At 41.0% G+C, this 18,280-nt stretch overlaps 1 protein-coding gene across 1 annotated transcript in view; it reads right to left on the reverse strand.

Moving 5' to 3' along the window:
* LOC124268097 (transient receptor potential cation channel subfamily M member 3-like) overlaps positions 1-18,280 on the reverse strand; it is a 131,995-nt gene that overhangs the window by 47,856 nt on the left and 65,859 nt on the right. The window contains 8 exon segments of the mRNA XM_046703115.1: positions 2,744-2,878; positions 3,617-3,717; positions 4,598-4,667; positions 8,408-8,531; positions 9,100-9,283; positions 13,075-13,246; positions 14,937-15,061; positions 17,632-17,848. Coding sequence (XP_046559071.1) covers positions 2,744-2,878; positions 3,617-3,717; positions 4,598-4,667; positions 8,408-8,531; positions 9,100-9,283; positions 13,075-13,246; positions 14,937-15,061; positions 17,632-17,848 — 1,128 coding nt within the window.

Here is an 18,280-nt window from a genome sequence, read left to right on the forward strand (position 1 = left end):
TCTGATGTTCAGCAAGCTCGACCATAGTTGTAAGGCGTTGATCACAGCTTTCATCTCCAGCAGATTGGTGTGAAGATGCTGCTCTGTTTGGGCCACTTCCTTGATGCAACTAGATTGTTGAGATGTGCACCCCCAACCTTGTATCAATGCATCTATGTAGAGATGTGTGTCGAAGGCCAGCTCGTGTAAATAGGTCCCTCCACAGACGTTCGACCTGTGTGTCCACCAAAGTAGGTACCTCTTAAGATTGTCTGGCAGCAAGATAGGGTTGACGCTGTCTAGATGTTTTGTCAGGAGCCGTTGCAGCAGCCTTAGTTGTAACTTTCCTGTGCGAGTCAAGTCCTGCGCCGAGATTAGTAGACCGAGTAGACATTGCCATGTTCATAGTGTTAACGGAGAGATGACTGCTTGTGGAATCATGGCTTGTATCTTGACCAAATGATCTTCTGGGGCCACAATTCGATTCTGTGTTGTGATAATTCTTATTCCAAGCAATTGAAGATCTTGTTTGATTCTAACTCCAACTGCATCAGGTTCACTAGCCATCCTAGTTGCGTGAGCAACTTAATTGTGAAGTTCAGCTGCTGTCTGAGTTGATTGGCACTTTGAAGAACCTGTATGCCGTCATCCAGATAACCGGCACTGCGTAGACCTTGATGCTGCAGATAGGTGCCGATAGGCTTGGTTATTTGTATGAATAATCATAGAGCCGACGATATTCCAAATGGTAGGACGTTCCATTGGAAGTGCTAACCTCTGATTACAGTGATGATACATCATTCTTCCCCTTATATACGCAGGCGATCTGTGTTGATCAGCATACACCGAAGCGTTGTCTATTTATAGCAAGGCTGGCTCCAGTGTAGCATCGCAGAGGACAGGTACTCATACCTACTTTTAACAGCGACAACTTCCAAAATAAACATCGTTTATGCTGCTGTCAAGGCTAGACATCTATTAGATTCCCATGATGATAACAAGCCGTAGTTGTATACTGTTTCCAAGGCTGCCGATGAAGTATTCCCCCATACCATGGTTTTGTTTACAAGTCAGTAAACTTGCTGGTGCCTGCTCTGTCAGTGGGAGGCGTTGTCTGACGTGGACCAATCAGCTTCAAGCATGACGTCACCGGTGTTGTAGCAATTTGGCCTACATAAAATCTGGAACCTCCATCATCCCTTCGCGAACCTCTGTCTGAAGATTCCTCCCTTCGCGAACGTCTATCTTGAGAGTCCTATCTTCGCGAACCTCTATCTGTGGATTCATCTCTTCGCGAACCTCTGTCGCTAGATGTATACCTTCACGAACCTTGAGTGATTTCGCAAACGTGTATGAGAGATATGAGATCTCGATCTAGAGCGGCTAGATGTAGGAGATGGATCCTTCGATGTTCTCAAACGTTGAGGGTTCGCAAATGTAGAACGGTGAGTAGACATCTCATGTCTTCTATCCTCCTCCAAGATGACAGAGTCGTCAGACTGTGGAGACCTTCGCAAAGGTGTACGTTCGCCAACGTAGTCTTGAGACGTAGTTCTATGAGGTGTAGGTTCGCGCAGGTCCGTGGGTTCGCGCAGGTCTGTAGGTTTGTGCACGATGTCAGTAGATGAGAGGCCCTAGCCGGCTTTCACTTCTTCCTCGAACCTACGTTCATGGCCATAATCTGGTTGGTGAATTGTCTCATAAATTCACCTGGATCAAAGTTCTGCATTGATTGAAGCTGCTGCGGTGTAGATGAAGCATTCGCCAACGCTGATGAGTTGTGTGTCTCGACTTCACTCCGTTAAGAAGTTCGTGGTAGTTCGTCAAACAGCTGGCCTGCTGTGACATTTGCAGGAGACGATTTAGTAGTCATGGAAGTCGATTGAGTCACCAATCTCGTAGGTACTTCGGGGTAGAAGTAACGGGGGATCATCAAAAACGTCTACTTCATGTGGAGGTAATATCTCTTCGTTGAAGGATGCGTTGACTTACTAGGCCGCGTAGATTTACCCTCCGATCTGGTAACAGATGCTTTCTTTTTGCGACGTAGAAGAAGACGACGTCTTTTTCTTAGCTTGATTTTGAGTCAACTGCTTTGTAGCCGATCTCTTGTTGACCCCCGTACCAGCAGACTGACCCTGCAACGCACTCAACATAGCACCGTATTACTCAACATTTTGCACCAGTATTATGAATTTCAGCAGTAGCAAGTAACATACAGTTTGCAGGCTGATCTCCTGTTTTATCAGCCGTGACTTGTGATGACTTCCTCACCCGATCCATGACTGTTTACGTGGGAAAAGGGAGGTAACTCGTGGGTGAGTGTATTTTTACGTCCGCTTCGGGAACTTCAAGGGATTCAAGTGTTCCACTACCATTCGCAAGGGAAAGGGAGATAAGCAAAAGATCATGAGTCAGGATAAGAAAAAATAATATGTTATGTGAGTCGCATTTCATGCCATTTAAAGTATTTCAGTTCTTTCATGGCATTTCAGATAACATAATTAGTGTTGGACTAAGGCCTATAATTTGAAAGAAAATATAGATGGATGACAGACCAGATCTTGGAGAATCCTGGATTTGAACCAACATTCAGGAGATCCTGTTAAAGGGAGGTAATTGTTGGCAACATGCACCAGATCTCAAGTGAAGAACACTGACAAGAGTACACACACAACTCAAATGGAGCTAAAAACACCCATATGACTGTTGTCAATTTGTCATGTAGTAAAACATGTGAAAGCCAGAAATGGCTGCATCTCACCGTGTTGTAGAGGATCTCGAGTCGGTGGATGGTGAGGAAGGTATGCATACTGACTCCGTTCTCCAGCAACAGCTTCACAAAGTCCACACGGTCGTTGATTAGGGCATCCATCATTGCTTGCTCCAAGGACCCTTCCTGAAACATATGATATACCTCTAGCATCATGCATATCCTGGAGTGTCAAGTGTTTCATCAAGAATGAACATGAAGGATGAAGCTATGAAGCCTGGCTCGTTGAGAAAATGTCTATACTGTAATCAGTAATGTATCTCATATCATGAAACAGGAAGTAATGTCATTAACATGTTCAAAAACAAATAAAAATATAGTCACATTCCTTCAATGATATGGGAAAAAAAACCTTGAAGTAAATATTCCATATTTTCTAAGCCTTTACACAAAATCAAGTCTTTCATAAACATTTAGACTGACTGCCTGAGTTTGGTTTTACGCCGCTTTTAGCAATATTCCAGCAACATCACAGCGGGGAACACCAGAAATGGGCTTCACACATTGTACCCTTGTGGGGATTCTAACCCGGGTAGTCGGGTAGTCGGCGTGACGAGCCAACGCTTTAACCACTAGGCTACCCCACCGCCCCATAAACATTTAGAAGTTGGATGAGCATGAAGACTTTTTGTGTATAACAAACAACAAAGAATTTCAAATCCATAAAGGCTACATGTCTTCACACCTGTTGTTCGAATAAAACATTCTGACAGATATCCAATATCAACAATTTCATATCAAGTCCCATGCTCTGAATGATCCAAATATTAAAGGGAGGTAACTTTGAAGACCTCCCCACAACCACGCTATTGTATCTCCTCTGTTCCTGCTGGTAACATGCAGAATGACTTGTATCTGACTCACTGGCCACTCCTGTCCATACACAAATATATGGCTGCGTGCAATGTCCACTCTGTCCCAGGTGAGTGCCAGACTCAACTGGTCAGGAGCGCTTGCGTTGGTACCTGGAACACACCATAGCAGTTATTATTGTTTACTTGAAGCTACAAATCTCTTCAGTTTATTTACAGTTTACAGTCCTAACTAAATATATTGGCCATTTATTAGGAAATGTGTCATATATTTCTTAATAATCACAATATTTCCCTCCAATAACAGGACTGATTGTATGGTCGTAACCTTACCATCAGACCAAGATGAAAGCTTAAACAGAAAGTAACACAATAAGAACAATGACAAAATCAATACGGTCTCAGATTTATCCTAAATTCCAACATGAGATTAACATTTTCTTACATGAAATAACTTACAACTAGGACATATCATGACTCCGACTCTCAGGGGTTCAATCAGCTGCCTGATCATACCAAAAGATGTTAAAAGATTATACTTGTTGTTACACGGCCTGGTGATTATCCTTAAGAGAATGAAACAAGGACAGGTAGGCACAGACGTAATAGACTGTGCCTGATTTATTATCTATGTTAAACTGTGGCTATTATCTCACTGGACAAGTGAAATAAAACCAGCACTCGTCTGGACTAGGACAAGCACACTTGCAAACATGCATAACGCTCTAAAAGTGCAATAGTCTTGAATGTGATGTCTCATCTGTTTTCAGGATATAACACTTGTGGGCAGCATAAGGCCATATCATCGAAGACCTTGGTTTTCTTCCAAGTGTAATACTCAGGGTGCTCCACTGAGCTGGACAAGGCTAAAAAAAGCTTTTAGCAATATTCCAGCTCAAAACACCAGAATGGGCTTACAAATGTACCCATGTGGGGATTCTTACGAGCCATTCTTCAACCACTCTACCCCACCGCCCCCAAGGCTATAAGAAGCTTATGTCCTACTCAATCATTCACTCACTCACAAACTCACCTTTGAGCAAAGCAGTGAGGATGGCCAAGTCAATATCCTGGGAACCTTCACTCATTCGGAATACTGTTATCTGAAACAGAAGAGCAGTGTGTGTGTGTAGACAGATGACCAAGGGATGTGATCCGCCTGCTACAACTACATGTACTCTGTGATGGTGCAGCTCATCTATTGATTTTTGGAAGTTATCTCCCTTGCACTAGTTCAACTGATGAAGTTAGTGTGCAGACTGATGTAGAAAATTAACAGGTTGTTCCAAATCTTAAGTCAGGCTGCTAATATAAGTTGACCACAGAAAACTGAAATTACAATGTCATCCAGAGTAATACTTGGATGTTATGATTGAAGAAGCTTTTCCTTAATTTGTTTAGAAACAAAATGCTGGAAGAGACACAGTCAGGTCAGCCAAGAGTTATGTGTCAGTCATTCTATGTGAGGTGAGGTGAAATTGGGTTTAACGTCGTGCTTGAGAATATTTTGCTCATATGATGACGTGCATGCATGTGTATGTGTATGTGTGGCTGCTTGTACTAGCCCAGACTTAAGCTGGTTTTATAGTGCTAGCCCACTGAGATGCCAAGCATGCCGCAGTGAAGCATTATACTGACTCCCCACCAGTCCCTGTTGTACACATTATACTGACTCCAACAAGCAGACCAGTCCTTGTTGTACCCATTAATGCGCGAGAGCCAGACAGCTTCTAACCACCAACAAGCACCATCATTTTAATGTCTTTTTAGGTAAATGAGTAAATCAAAGTTGTAAATAGGACCAACTATTTACCATAAACTCTATTGTGTCCTTCAGCAATAGACAGCAGCCAGTACTACCTCAGTAAAATAGGATCTTGGTACTTGTTACACTGAAACATTTCAAAACGAAGATACTTTCTCTAAATCTCAGCCAGTTTTTACCATTACCACAGAAATTTTGAATTGAGAACTTCATGAAAATATTCTTCAAAGATAGTCTGAAATGGAAGACACCATTTTCAAACTGTTGCCATCAAGCTTTGTCTTTACATTGGCTCATGTTCCAGTCTGTCATTACATTGGATGTTCAAGATATGAGGTTCAGAAGTGATGTGTAATGTGATGTCTCAGACCCGAGTTTAATGAAATTGGAGTGAACTGAACTTTCCATAATATTTTTGTGCTAGAATCAGAGATGTCTGGCCCAGTAGTGCACATGCACAATGCAGACTAGATCATTTGAGAGGTTCCCGCATGGGCCAGTATGGTTGTACCTATATGAGAGAGACAAGAGGGAGATTCCACTTGTTATTGATCTACTTGCAAATCATATTTTGAATACCTATGTGGAAGCACAATTCCAGATTCAAACACCATTCTGAATTCAACAACAGACAGGCCTGTTTCAACACACTGAACAACCTGAACACCTGATCTCTATTGATCTCATGTGCAAATTTAACTTCTGTGTTTCAGTTAAGAGTCACCTTGCTACATAATGCTGGATCTTGTATGAGTGAGTGAGTGAGTGAGTGAGTGAGTGAGTGAGTGAGTGAGTGAGTGAGTGAGTGAGTGTGAGTGTGTGTGAGTGTGTGTTTTTGTTTTTTTGTTTGTTTTCTTTCCGTGTGTCATATGGCTGAGAAAGCTCATATCTCACAACAGACACTTTGAGTGAAAAGTAGACGTATGGGCTTTGCTACCCATCAGGTTTTAATGGATTTTCTACCGGGGATATTAGACAGCACAGGTTAACATTTCAAATAAGGGAAAAGCATGCCATCAATGTGGAAAGTTATTGCTTATAAACCACAAGCTAAAATTAATCAAACTGTCTTTAGCTTTCATTAATTTGGTTGCTGGTTGCCATGGAAACTACATTCAGATCTGAAATGACTTAAATACTCCATTTGTATTAAAATCTATGCTAACCATTATTTTAAAATCTGATGCCTTTCACAACATGTACAGAAACATCATGTTAGTTTGGGTGATGGAAAAAAAGTCTTTGCAATATTGTCTACAAGGGCCAAAGATGATTACCGCTTTGAACTGGGATAGGTCGAAAGTAGAGACAAATAGTTAGAAGAAGCATTTCATTAAGCTAAGAACCTCCAAAAGTCTTCCTCACTACTACACGTATTGACAATGCAATACACGATAGCTGAGTGAAGGATATCCAAGAAATATTATATTCTGTTTAAAGGGCACTACAAGCTGGCGGTAAATCCCACTGATCATGCCCATAATGATATTCATAGACTGATGAGGACAGCTGTGACTGTCATGGGAGGTGCTTAGGGACAGCTCTGCACACAGCTCTGCACATAGCCCAGCATGTGTCCCCAGGCAGAACATAGGATTAGTGACAGTGAAATACTTCTCTTGATGCGATGTATCACTTGACAGTGGCACATGTGAAACTGGTACACACTTTTGATACAGGCATAGCTATGTAAAACTGGTACAGCCTCCTGATACAGGCATAGCTATGTGAAACTGGTACAGCCACTTGATACAGGCATAGCTATGGGAAACTGGTAAAGACATTTGATATTGATCTGGAGAGGGTCCTCTGTTGGAAGAGTAAGGGCAGAGTCAGGGGTTATAACATAAGTAAAGATAAGATACATGGATGAACATCTTCTCTATTTACAATGAGGAGCGACGTTTTGGTGAAGTTTTAGCACTGTTACCAAGCCAGTGCAGTCTTAGGAGGCATAGATATAGACATGAAGTGGTGTTTTCTCAACAGCAGAGAATCCTATTAAGTATACACAGTAGAAGATCTAAGAAAATTAAAGTCCTTGTACATGAAACCAGTCATGTAAAAACACAGAAGGATTATGTCTGCCTGAGGTCTTTAATGAGTAAGCTGGGGGTATGTAATAGCCTTGGTCATGGTTGATGGATGGTTGAAGTCTTTTGATGTGGATGGATTCCTGGGGTTTTCTGATTTTGAATTCTTTGAGGTTGTTTGTGTGGACTTTAATTTTGTCCTGTTTGAAGCTGTGGTTGGGGGATGGCACGGATATTGCCAGATAGGGCTGCTTTCAAGCCTAGTGTAGAGCTGTGATGTTCTTTCATTCAGGTTTTGATTATTCTGTATGTTACACAGATGTAAGCATGTTCACAATTACACAGGATATGGTATACTCTTTCAAGAAGTTCTTGTATTTGGGTGGATGTTGGTTTGCTGGTGGCTCATATGGTGTTTTTGGATGGTTATACTTCTTTTGAAAACTACATCAGTGTTAGCCTGTTTGATTAAAAGTGTTTACATTTTGTGGCTATTGGTTCTATAGTAGGGGAGGCTGATGATAAAGGGGGCTGAATGTTGAGGAGGACATTTCTGTTTCTTCTTCATGCTGTTCATTATTGTCTGTTTGACATTATCTCAGCCCTAGCAAGATGAGCTCAGAGCATCTGTTCCAGTAGGCAACAGCTTACAACCAAACTAAATCACCTAAAACAAGCCTTCACTAAGTACAACTACTATCCTAAACAACTTGTGCAACAGACAATAATGAACAAAATAAAAATGGTTGTAACATGCTTTGTGGACAGACTATGGGTTTGCCAGTGAATCAGATTGTTCCTTTCATGCCATCATTCTACAGATACTTCATCACACCCAGAAATATATTGTCTGGATATCCTCTCCTGGATCTGTCTGTAGACGTGTAAATATCTCTAATATTCTTACAGAAAAATATATCATTTTAAGTGAAAATGGAAAAGAAAAGAAGATCTTAAGCAGTTGGTTTCGTTATTGACACTGCCAGAAATTCCTACTTATTACTTTTGATTTCAGCATTTAGAGATCTCATTTCCCAAAACATACCAGTTCCTTTTTCTTGACACACAGCATGAGTTCGATGAATAGTTTCTCTGCCTGTTCCTGGGTGTATTGAAATGTCTTCTGTATCGTCATGATCAGTTGATCACGTAGACTCTCCGGCATTGTGCTGCAACATACATTCATTAGCAAACAATCACAATATCCTATAACATTACTGAGTTAAACTTAGACACATTTCTAAAAATTGGCCACTGTAGTTGATTGTGGAAATTACCTAAGATAGGGTAAAAAAATATGCTGAAAAGCAAAAATATCTTTGTAGTCATTAAGTTGGACTACCGGTACATCAAAAATAGTTTTATCTCCTCAGATACATTAAAACATGGTTTTAGTCCTTCATTGTATATTATTAAAAAGGAATAAATATTACAAGCAATCTGTCAAAACAGCAAAGTTTGTTTGTAAACTCAGAAATGTTTCATAAAATATTTTGATATATCGTCCATGTATCACATGATGCAAGCCCAGACCGATCGGATACCATCAGTGACAGTTTCCAGCAGGGTCTTCCTTCAGTCCATCAATAAGGAGCTGCTTTTACTGTGACTAAAAGTCATTTTTGTTGCAAAATGTTTCTCACAAATGTCACACAATCAGTCATAGGTACATCTGATTTCTTTCCTTTCCAATAGCAGCAGCTCTGTGAGCACTGCTGCAACTGTTGCTGTTCTCACCCATCATCAATGGTGTACTTGTGTGTGAAGGCCAGAAGATCGGCTGCTCGCCCGCTCCCATCGCACACCACCACGGGGACAGGAGGCGTGTCTGTCACATACTCCAGAACTGAGCGGATGGTATTGGCCCCACCCTCCAGCACCACACAGATCACTGGCACACCACGACCTTTCACACCACTGGCTGCAAGCAAATACAGTCATAAATGTAATGTGTTCATGATTACCATCTGGTGATTCCTAGGAGGAGGAGAGAATTAGTTTTGTTAACTGTCTTTCAAATACCACTTTCAGATTTGTGGGAGGAAATTTAAAAATATCACAAGGCTCAGTGACGGGGGAAGTCATGCGAGATCTGGTTGAGTATGGTATACTAGGGCTTACAAAACTTGGGTGTTTGAGGGTGGAGTTTGGGCAGGAGTTAGTATTTTGGATGGGAGGTGGGGGATGTGTGGGTGGGGTGTTGGGAGTCGATGTGCAATGTAGGAGTGGGATTTGGAGGAGTAAGGATGTTGGGTGTGAGTTGTGGGGAGTGAGAGAGAGGTGTGGGGAGGAGAATGGAGGGAGAGGGGAGAAGGGGTGGGAGGAGGGAATCAGAAAGTGGGGAGGAGGGGGGAATCAGAGAGTGGGGAGGGGAATCGGAAAGTGGGGAAAAGGGAGGGGAGGGGGGAATCGGAGAGTGGGGAGAAGGGAGAGGGTGTGTGGGGAGGGGAATCGGAGAGTGGGGAGAAGGGAGGGGGAGGGGGGGGGGGAAAAGGAGAGTGGGGAGAAGGGGAGAAGGGTGTGGGGAGGGGGGAATCGGAGGAAGTGGGGAGAAGGGAGAGGGGGGTGGGAGAGAGGGGAGAAGGGAGAGAGGGAGTGGGGAGGGGGGGAATCGGAGAGTGGGGGGAGAAGGGAGGGGGAGTGGGGGATCGGAGAGTGTGGAGAAGGGAGGGGGAGAATGGAGGAATCGGAGAGTGGGGAGAAAATGGGAGTGTGGGGAGAGGGGGTGTCCGAGAGTGGGGAGAAGGGAGAGGGGGGTGAGGGGAGGGGGAATCGGGAGAGCGGGGGAGAAAGGAGAGGGGTGGGGGGAGAATCGGAGAGTGGGGAGAAGGGAGAGGGGAGTGGGGAGTGGATAAGAATGCTGGATGTGAGGAGAGGGGAATGGGGAGCAGCTAAGGTTCTTGGGTGTGAGGAGTGGGGAGCAGGGAGTGGGGAGCAGGGAGTGGGTGTGGAATGTTGAGTACGTTGTGTTTGATGTTCAGGTTTGATTTCTATGATGAAAGTAAAATGACAAATGTAATTAACTCCCAGGTAAATGAGACATGAATTTTGTTCTTAGAGGTCCTGTATCTTTCATTACTATAATTTGGGGCAATAAAAAAAGAGCACACATTAACCAAAATACTCCACTCAATCATATTTAACCATTACATGGCATTACAAATAAAAAACATCAAGACAAAAAAAACCCCAAAAGTTGTTTGAAATAATGGTGTATTTTTTTAAAGAATATTTTTTGTAATAGCTGTATGAACAATCCTATTATGACTACTGGTAATATCATTGATGTCAGAGCTTAGCTTAATGGCTCCAGTGGTTTTGAAGTGCTGCTAACAGTTTTTGTATGTTATAGAGGGAGATTACAGAGGATTCCATATTCAGGCAGTGCAAACATTCTCAAGGCAATAATTCATGTCGTCAGTTACACAAATAGTTGGAAAGATGATTAAAAAATTCAATTTCGGATTGTAAAATGTAGACTATTGTTAGGTTCAAACTGAAAGTCTCATAAGGCCACAGCAAATGTCAGTTAAATGTTGTCGCTATTTGGAATAGTTCAACAGCTAGTGACCCGTGAAGGTCCGGGTTAGAATGAACCTTCAGTAACCCATGCTTGTCGTAAGAGGCGACTAACGGGATTGGGTGGTCAGGCTCGCTGACTTGGTTGACACATGTCATCGGTTCCCAATTGCGCAGATCGATGCTCATGCTGTTGATCACTGGATTGTCTGGTCCAGACTCGATTATTTACAGACCACCGCCATATAGCTGGAATATTGCTGAGTGCGGCGTAAAACTAAACTCACTCACTCACTCAACAGCTAGTTTTCATACACATGAGGGGAAGGTTGACAATAAAGTCCAGGGTGCCGTTGTACAAAACAACCTTAGCGCTAAGGTTACCTTAAGTTTATGTTAAGGTATGGGAGTTACGGCCACCTTAGCGCTAAGATCGTTTTGTACAACGGCACCCTGGGCCCTTATTCTCGAAACGTTCATCGTAGCCAATGTGTTAAGAATGTGCTTAAGAAGTTCGTAGGGCTTAAGAAGTTTTGAGAATAGCTAGCCTGGAGAACAATGACCATGTATATAGCAAATGGTTTCACAAACCTCCAAATGGATCAAGTGAATGGATCAAGGTCAAGTGAAACATTCCCAGGCTATAACTATGACAGGTTTTGCCCACTAAAATTTGATGCTACTATAACGTCCAAGCAGCAATGACCGATGTGTTAAATTAACACAACTCAGCAGGTTCTGTCTAGTCTAAATCTACATGAAATGAAACTGTTAACATCATGAAAACAATAATCAATAGCAACCACGATCTTGAAGCATTTCAATTTCATAAAAAAATTGTTCCCATTGAAGCACATGTCCAAATGAAGTTATTTTTACATTTTTGCAGATATTTTAACTGAAAAAATGCAGTGATTACATGGAACACTACAAGTCAAGCACTGGTGAGGCCTGCCTTGTTATAAATATTACTGTTTTCACGAAACATGCAATGGTAATCCAAAAACCCACATATTCAGCACATGGCGAAGTTTGTTGGATACTTGGAAGTACACCGAATTATAGGATTACCCCAATAACAGGGTAACATGTTGAGCTACGTGTGTTCATTACCTGAGAGAATATGTGATGTGTAATTGATACCTATCTCTGCACATCCAACTTCCTGAGTGCAGACAGTATTAGAACCACTGTGCATGCATGACTGAAGAGATTAGTTAAGATGGAATGAAGCAAGGCCCACTTAGTCTATATACAACACTTCTTGTTTCCTACATAAGAAACACAGAGAATTAACATCAAGAAATAACATGGCTTGGATCAAAAGACTGTAATGGTTTAGTCAGTGTGCAAGGAAAGCCTTGACTTATCTCAATGGTTTTAATATAAGTGCAACCACAGAGTTGGATCAGTACACAGGTAGACCATTCTTGGTTTTGCAGCTCAGCTACAGAAGATTTCTTGGGGCAAAGAATATCTCAGAAATAACAATAATAATTCCCAGCTCCCTTAGGGAGTGTGCAACCCAACCAATCCGTGAGGTCCAGAAGGTTAACAGTCATATTACCATCTAATATACCGGGTGAACAGAGGCACATTTGAACAGGGCCACTCGCCTAATGAGACCCCACATGTGCTACAAGTGATTGAGTTTGGGGCAGGACTGAAACCCAAGAACAATCAGGAGCCAAAAAGCCAAGCTGGAAACATATTCACCCTTCCAGATACTCTCTGCAAGCAACATTGGCGAACATGGACTGTACACATTACCATGTTCCAGCACACTGTCCTACAACTGTTAACAGAGGATGTCAACTCTGGTTGTCATTACAGACACTCCTCACTAGGCTGTGTCAACCCATTCCTGCTGTGTCCCTAATACAAGTACCGGGTAAGCAGGTTGTGTTTGTGGTGCTTTGAACAGTATTTCATATATATCATGCTGAATGTAATTAATGTCAGGAAAACCCCCACTGATGCTGCCACTTTGGTGAAACCAACAAGCATAGATATGGTGAAAAACATGAATCAAAATCAGTGTGGATCTGAGAAATCGGTCAAGCGATCAGTGGATTTCGTCACAAATGGCTGCTGGTTACAATCCAGACAGCATGAATCTCATCTCTTAATGAAAGCTATCCCACCCAAATTGAAATTATATTTTTCACATTTATTTAATCATAGGCTGCTTACTTATGCATATTTTTTGCTGGGCAATGTATTTCTCCAACTTCTTCCTGAAGAGAATCTCGCCCCCGTACTTTCCCATGGTTCCATTGTCCACCAGGAGGAAGTAGGAGTGATTGCTGTTAAGGACGGCTGAATTGGTTTTGGGTGAAGATACACAATGATATGGGACCACTATCTGAAATGAGAAGTCAACATATTGTCATCATAATGCACAATATTATCATTACTATGTGTACACCTGGGAGTAGAAGGATGTGTTCATATACATCATCAAACAAGTGCTATATACACTTTTAATGACTATTTCTGATACTTCCTCTAAGAAACCCCATCTGGTAAGTCAAGGATATCTACTTGTATTTTTATTTTATCAAAATCACCTTTCTGGACAAATCCTAATGAGTGTGATGAAATGTGTATGAGTCTATAGAAACATAATTGAAAATGGCATCAACGAACATTAAGACCCAGTAAACACAACACGCATCACTTATCTTGTGAACTAGATGGAACAAATGTGTCTTTGATTGGATTTACTACATAAATAATTCTGGAATGTTTGCACTTGAAGGTGATCAATTACTTCAAATTGACTTAATTCTTATCAAATCTAAATATATTCACCTAATTGAAATATAAAATCCCTAAACCACACTTTATCAAGCAAAGCAAATTGATTAATACTTCTTGAAGGAAGGAATTATTTCCCATTAAAGGTGAATATCTGCTGTAAATTTTCTGCAACGGGACCTTTTAGACTTAAACATTGGCCAAAACTATATGGCCAATATTTCCACTGTCTGCTTGTCTCAGACTCAAAGTGATCAATATCACAGTAAAGGAAAGGCACAGCAACATTGATTTTATTGCTCCAATATATTACCACTGACTCCACACTATCAAAAAGGTGGCAACCCTTAAACCTTTGATCTTACAACTTGCAATAAAACTCGGCTTCAAAAAGTGTGATTGATAATGGTATAGGCATTGCTGTGTTTCAAAAGATTTCTCAAAAGAATACTTCCTCCAGTCACACTGTAATTGAAAGAGGGTGATTTTGAAGAAAAAACTGTTTCCGGGAAACCCTTTTGAGTCATCCATGTAAAGTTTCAGCACAATGTCACACTGATCACTACTTTTGTAACCAGACAACATTCGATCTGGCAAAAGTAGTAATGCTGTTGCTAAAAACAAAAACTAAACCTCTCTAATTCTTCAGGTCTGTATGGACATAAAACCCACACCATTGCTGCAATGCCTGACTGTGGCTTTGAACTCTTTGAACAATCACCAGATTTGGCACCGGCCCATTTCCACCTCTTTCTCAACAAGGAAAGAACTGGCTACCATTATGCTAATAATGATGATGTCATATCCTGAGAGGTGAAGTTTACACCACCAAGTGGAAGTCTTGCACACTAGTGGCATCCACGGAAGTGTGTAGACCAAGGAGGCAATTAAGGTGAAATATACATAACAACCACTTCAGTCAATGGTGTCCATCATAGTCAGAACCTTTCAGCCTTACCTCGTCTTTTATCATGTGATGTTTACAGACAGGTGATAGAAGGACAGATGACACATGATGAAATAAGGTGACACATGTCAACTTACGATTTGGTGATATATAATCCCAACATTGTGACTTGTCTCATATGTCACAAAGTGACTTGTGAAACATAGTGACACAAAGTGGCAGATGACACATGTCAACTCACCATGAAATAGTGGCACATGACACTCAGTGACTTATAAAACATAGAGACACTTGACACAAGTTCACAAACAGTCACATGGACGACACAACAGATCACATGATGGCACATGGCTTAATCACAAACTAATGACAATGTTGCAGAGCTCACATCTCTCCCTATGAGGTCCTCTCTGTTTTCGACAATCCCCCATGGGGCAATCCCAATGGCCACCACTTTGTTCCTGGCCTTGGTTGTGCGGTCGCTGATGGCGTCTCCAACATGTCGTGTAACACCTGCAACATGCGATGACAAACAACTTTGCTGAATGCATTCTGTCAGGCTCAATCATCATCAATAACAATTGACAACAGCAAACAATGTCTGAAGTAAATCAGCTTGTCATGTTCTATTGAACTTTTGAAAGTTCAATTTGAATTCTGGTTGTTCAGATTTAGCCACAAAAAACAAAAACAAAAACCCAAAAACACCTGTAACCAGTGACCAGAAAAAGAGCGGAATTTAAATGGTATGTGGAGTTTCCTTGCTGACTGTATTATGAATTTTTCATGGGTGACTGTTTGACACTGCAGCAAACATTTAAGCCATGTAATGAAATCTTGACTTTTCCACCCGTGGTCGATATCATGAGCAATAATTCACATCATCTGGCACAATGAAAGAGGCAGCCAAATCGCACTGTTTTCAGCATTTACCACAAACATGGAGTACTGGGGACTATAACTGAGTGAGAATTTGATTTCATGACACTTTCAGCAATATTCCATCAACATGATGGTGAGGGACACCAGACATGGGCTTCACACATTGTATCCATCGGGGGAAACAAACCCTGGTCTTGGCAAATGAACACTTGTGGCATAAGGCCCATTGCTGCTTTCAAACTTATGGTTTTTCATGTACATTGGACAGTTTCATTTACATTAAGAAACAAACCACCAGTATACATGGTATAGATATTGTTATCAGTCTGCAGAGTGTAAACCATCTTGTTTTCATGCAAACATGCTGAAGATAGTCAACAAAACACAGGATATTTAGAAGCAGAGTCAGCATGACAAATGATTGCACAGTTGTTTCACAGATCTAGATCTGGATTATTTGTATTTCAAAAAAATCATTACAAGGAACATCATAGACTTAAATTTGCCCAAGCCACTGAAGTTGAAAGATAATTACAGTTGTAAACATAACTTCAGTTGAAGCAACACACAGTGATGAGAAGCAGATCTAGAGATCTTCAGATGACAAAATGAAATAACATTGTTACTGATCTGCAATCAATAGTCCTGTGTTGTACTCCATTGACAAATCGGGTTATCTTCCAACACCATACAGTGTACATATATCAGAACAGCTGGCAAACCCATTGCAATAATCAAAATGAAAGCATCATCAAGGCCAAACTGAAAATATTTGAAAAAGCATTCATGGTTTCTATTAAAGTCAAACATAACCTCTTTCATCCTAACAGACAGGGTGGCTGTTCTTCTGACATCCACGTTAAGAAATAGGAGAGACTAGAAACCTACTTAAATGCCTGAGTTATTTTTAACTTTTATTTTGTAACTAGCAGATAAAAGATTTAGGAATTGAACTTTTCCAAGGTAAATCTATTTTTCAGTTTTCATGCACAAGTTAGTGTCATGGCACTGTAGCTCACCTTCATTCACCACCAGAAGTATGATGTCATCCTCGCAAGGATCAATCCTAATCAAGCAGTTTCACCACATCATAAATGTTAATACCAAGGTCAAAGTCCATTGAGGGCCAATGTTAACAATTAGAATCCTCCACTACATTCTACCAGGATATTATATTTCATTTCAAATTCTTTTAAAAACAGTGAAAAAGCAATGGGCAATAATAAATTTTAACACTGCAGCTCTTGAACAAATGCATGAGTTAGCAATGGTGGACACAAGTTTCAAATAAACTGGTTTACTGGATTCTGAGGATACTGTGTCTACAGGTGCAGACTCCAGCTGCCAGACAAACAGACAATGACATAAGACCACTTGACCGTCAGTCAGGTGAATCAAAGAATGAATAAAATAATAATGAAGAACTCGAGGAAACATCTAGATTTTCAAAACTACAATTGTTAGAAAATGTTCCAAAACAATCTATTGGCATTCATAAAAAGATGCTAATCCACTTCTATCCTCTACAACCCCAAATCTCCCTACATGTCGGAAACCATGAGCAGCATTCCACGCACTATTACAGCTAATATAATGAAAAAAAAATGTGTGGAAACCAAGTTGGAAGCTAATCATGTACCAGGGAACAGGATCTAGGGTAGGTGGTGATCAGTGAAACAGGAGCCTCCTGGACGAGTCACGACTGTGACTTACTGCTACAAAGTGAGAATTACATACCTGGGAGCACAGCTGAACCAATGTCTATTACAGGAAAGTATTAATAAAATTCAGATGAAAACAGCATTTCTGGGAAGAGAAGGTGCTTCAAGTTTTTTATTTCATTGTTACATTGTCCAAAGTTACAGATTATATATTGCAGTTAAGGTTCTGCATTTTTGACATCGGACATATTACTAAAATGATAATTCAGGATCGATGTCATATTCCTACATGTCAGAAAAATGTTGCCTACCCTAGATAGCTGAAGAAAAATCTCAAAATAAATCACATGATCCCACTTAAGCAAAAGTTGATTATTCAGCAAGAAATTAAGAATTAGCTGCCTAATCTTGGCAAAGAAAGTTTTGTAAAAGTCGTGCACATAAGGAAATTTGGTAGCTTCTGTCAAATTCATCCCAGAAATTAAAAGGGGATAATCTTTTTGCAGAGGTGCTGAAACATGAGGATGTTCCTCCACTTACCTGTATTTGTTCCACCTGTGATTATCCATGCTCCGGTAGTCTTGGCAGCTTTGAGGAGACCCTTGCGGAACACTCGCTTCAACTTGGGTTGGAGGTCAAAGTTTAGGATGCCACCATGTACAGTGATGAGCAGCTTGGGTAAGTCAAGGCCCCAGTGTTTCTGTAGGAGATGGAGAACCTGCTCGGGGCGTGTGTCAAAGCTGCTCAATCTGACATACTGAAAAATAACCCAAAAATAGATGTAACATCAGACTGATTCTTCATTGAAACGCAATGCCATCATTTCAAGGATGTTGTTCTGAATCTAAAAGTAAAACTAACAGTAAACATTTCTCACATAAGCAGCTAGAAGTATAGAAAACTTTGAGCAGCTGACATGTAATAGCTCCTGTAATAGCACAAGTTTTCCTGGAAGGACTGTTGGCAGGATTCTGACCCATATGACAATGACTGCTAAAATGAACATGGAAAACAGCAAGGAAGCATCAGGAATGCTATATGTATGGTTCAGGACCAGGCGCAGAACCAGTAGTTTAGAAGCACTTCAGACACAAGCGGTCCTTGTTATCCAAATACCAGTAATTGTAACTTTGAAGGACCACAAAAGCAGTCATTCTTCACTGAAAGAGTAGATCAATTAGACAATTAC

The sequence above is a fragment of the Haliotis rubra genome, unplaced genomic scaffold (genome assembly GCF_003918875.1).
Source record: "Haliotis rubra isolate DU_JTF1 unplaced genomic scaffold, ASM391887v1 Scf136, whole genome shotgun sequence".
In the NCBI taxonomy this organism is placed as follows: Eukaryota; Metazoa; Mollusca; class Gastropoda; order Lepetellida; family Haliotidae; genus Haliotis; species Haliotis rubra.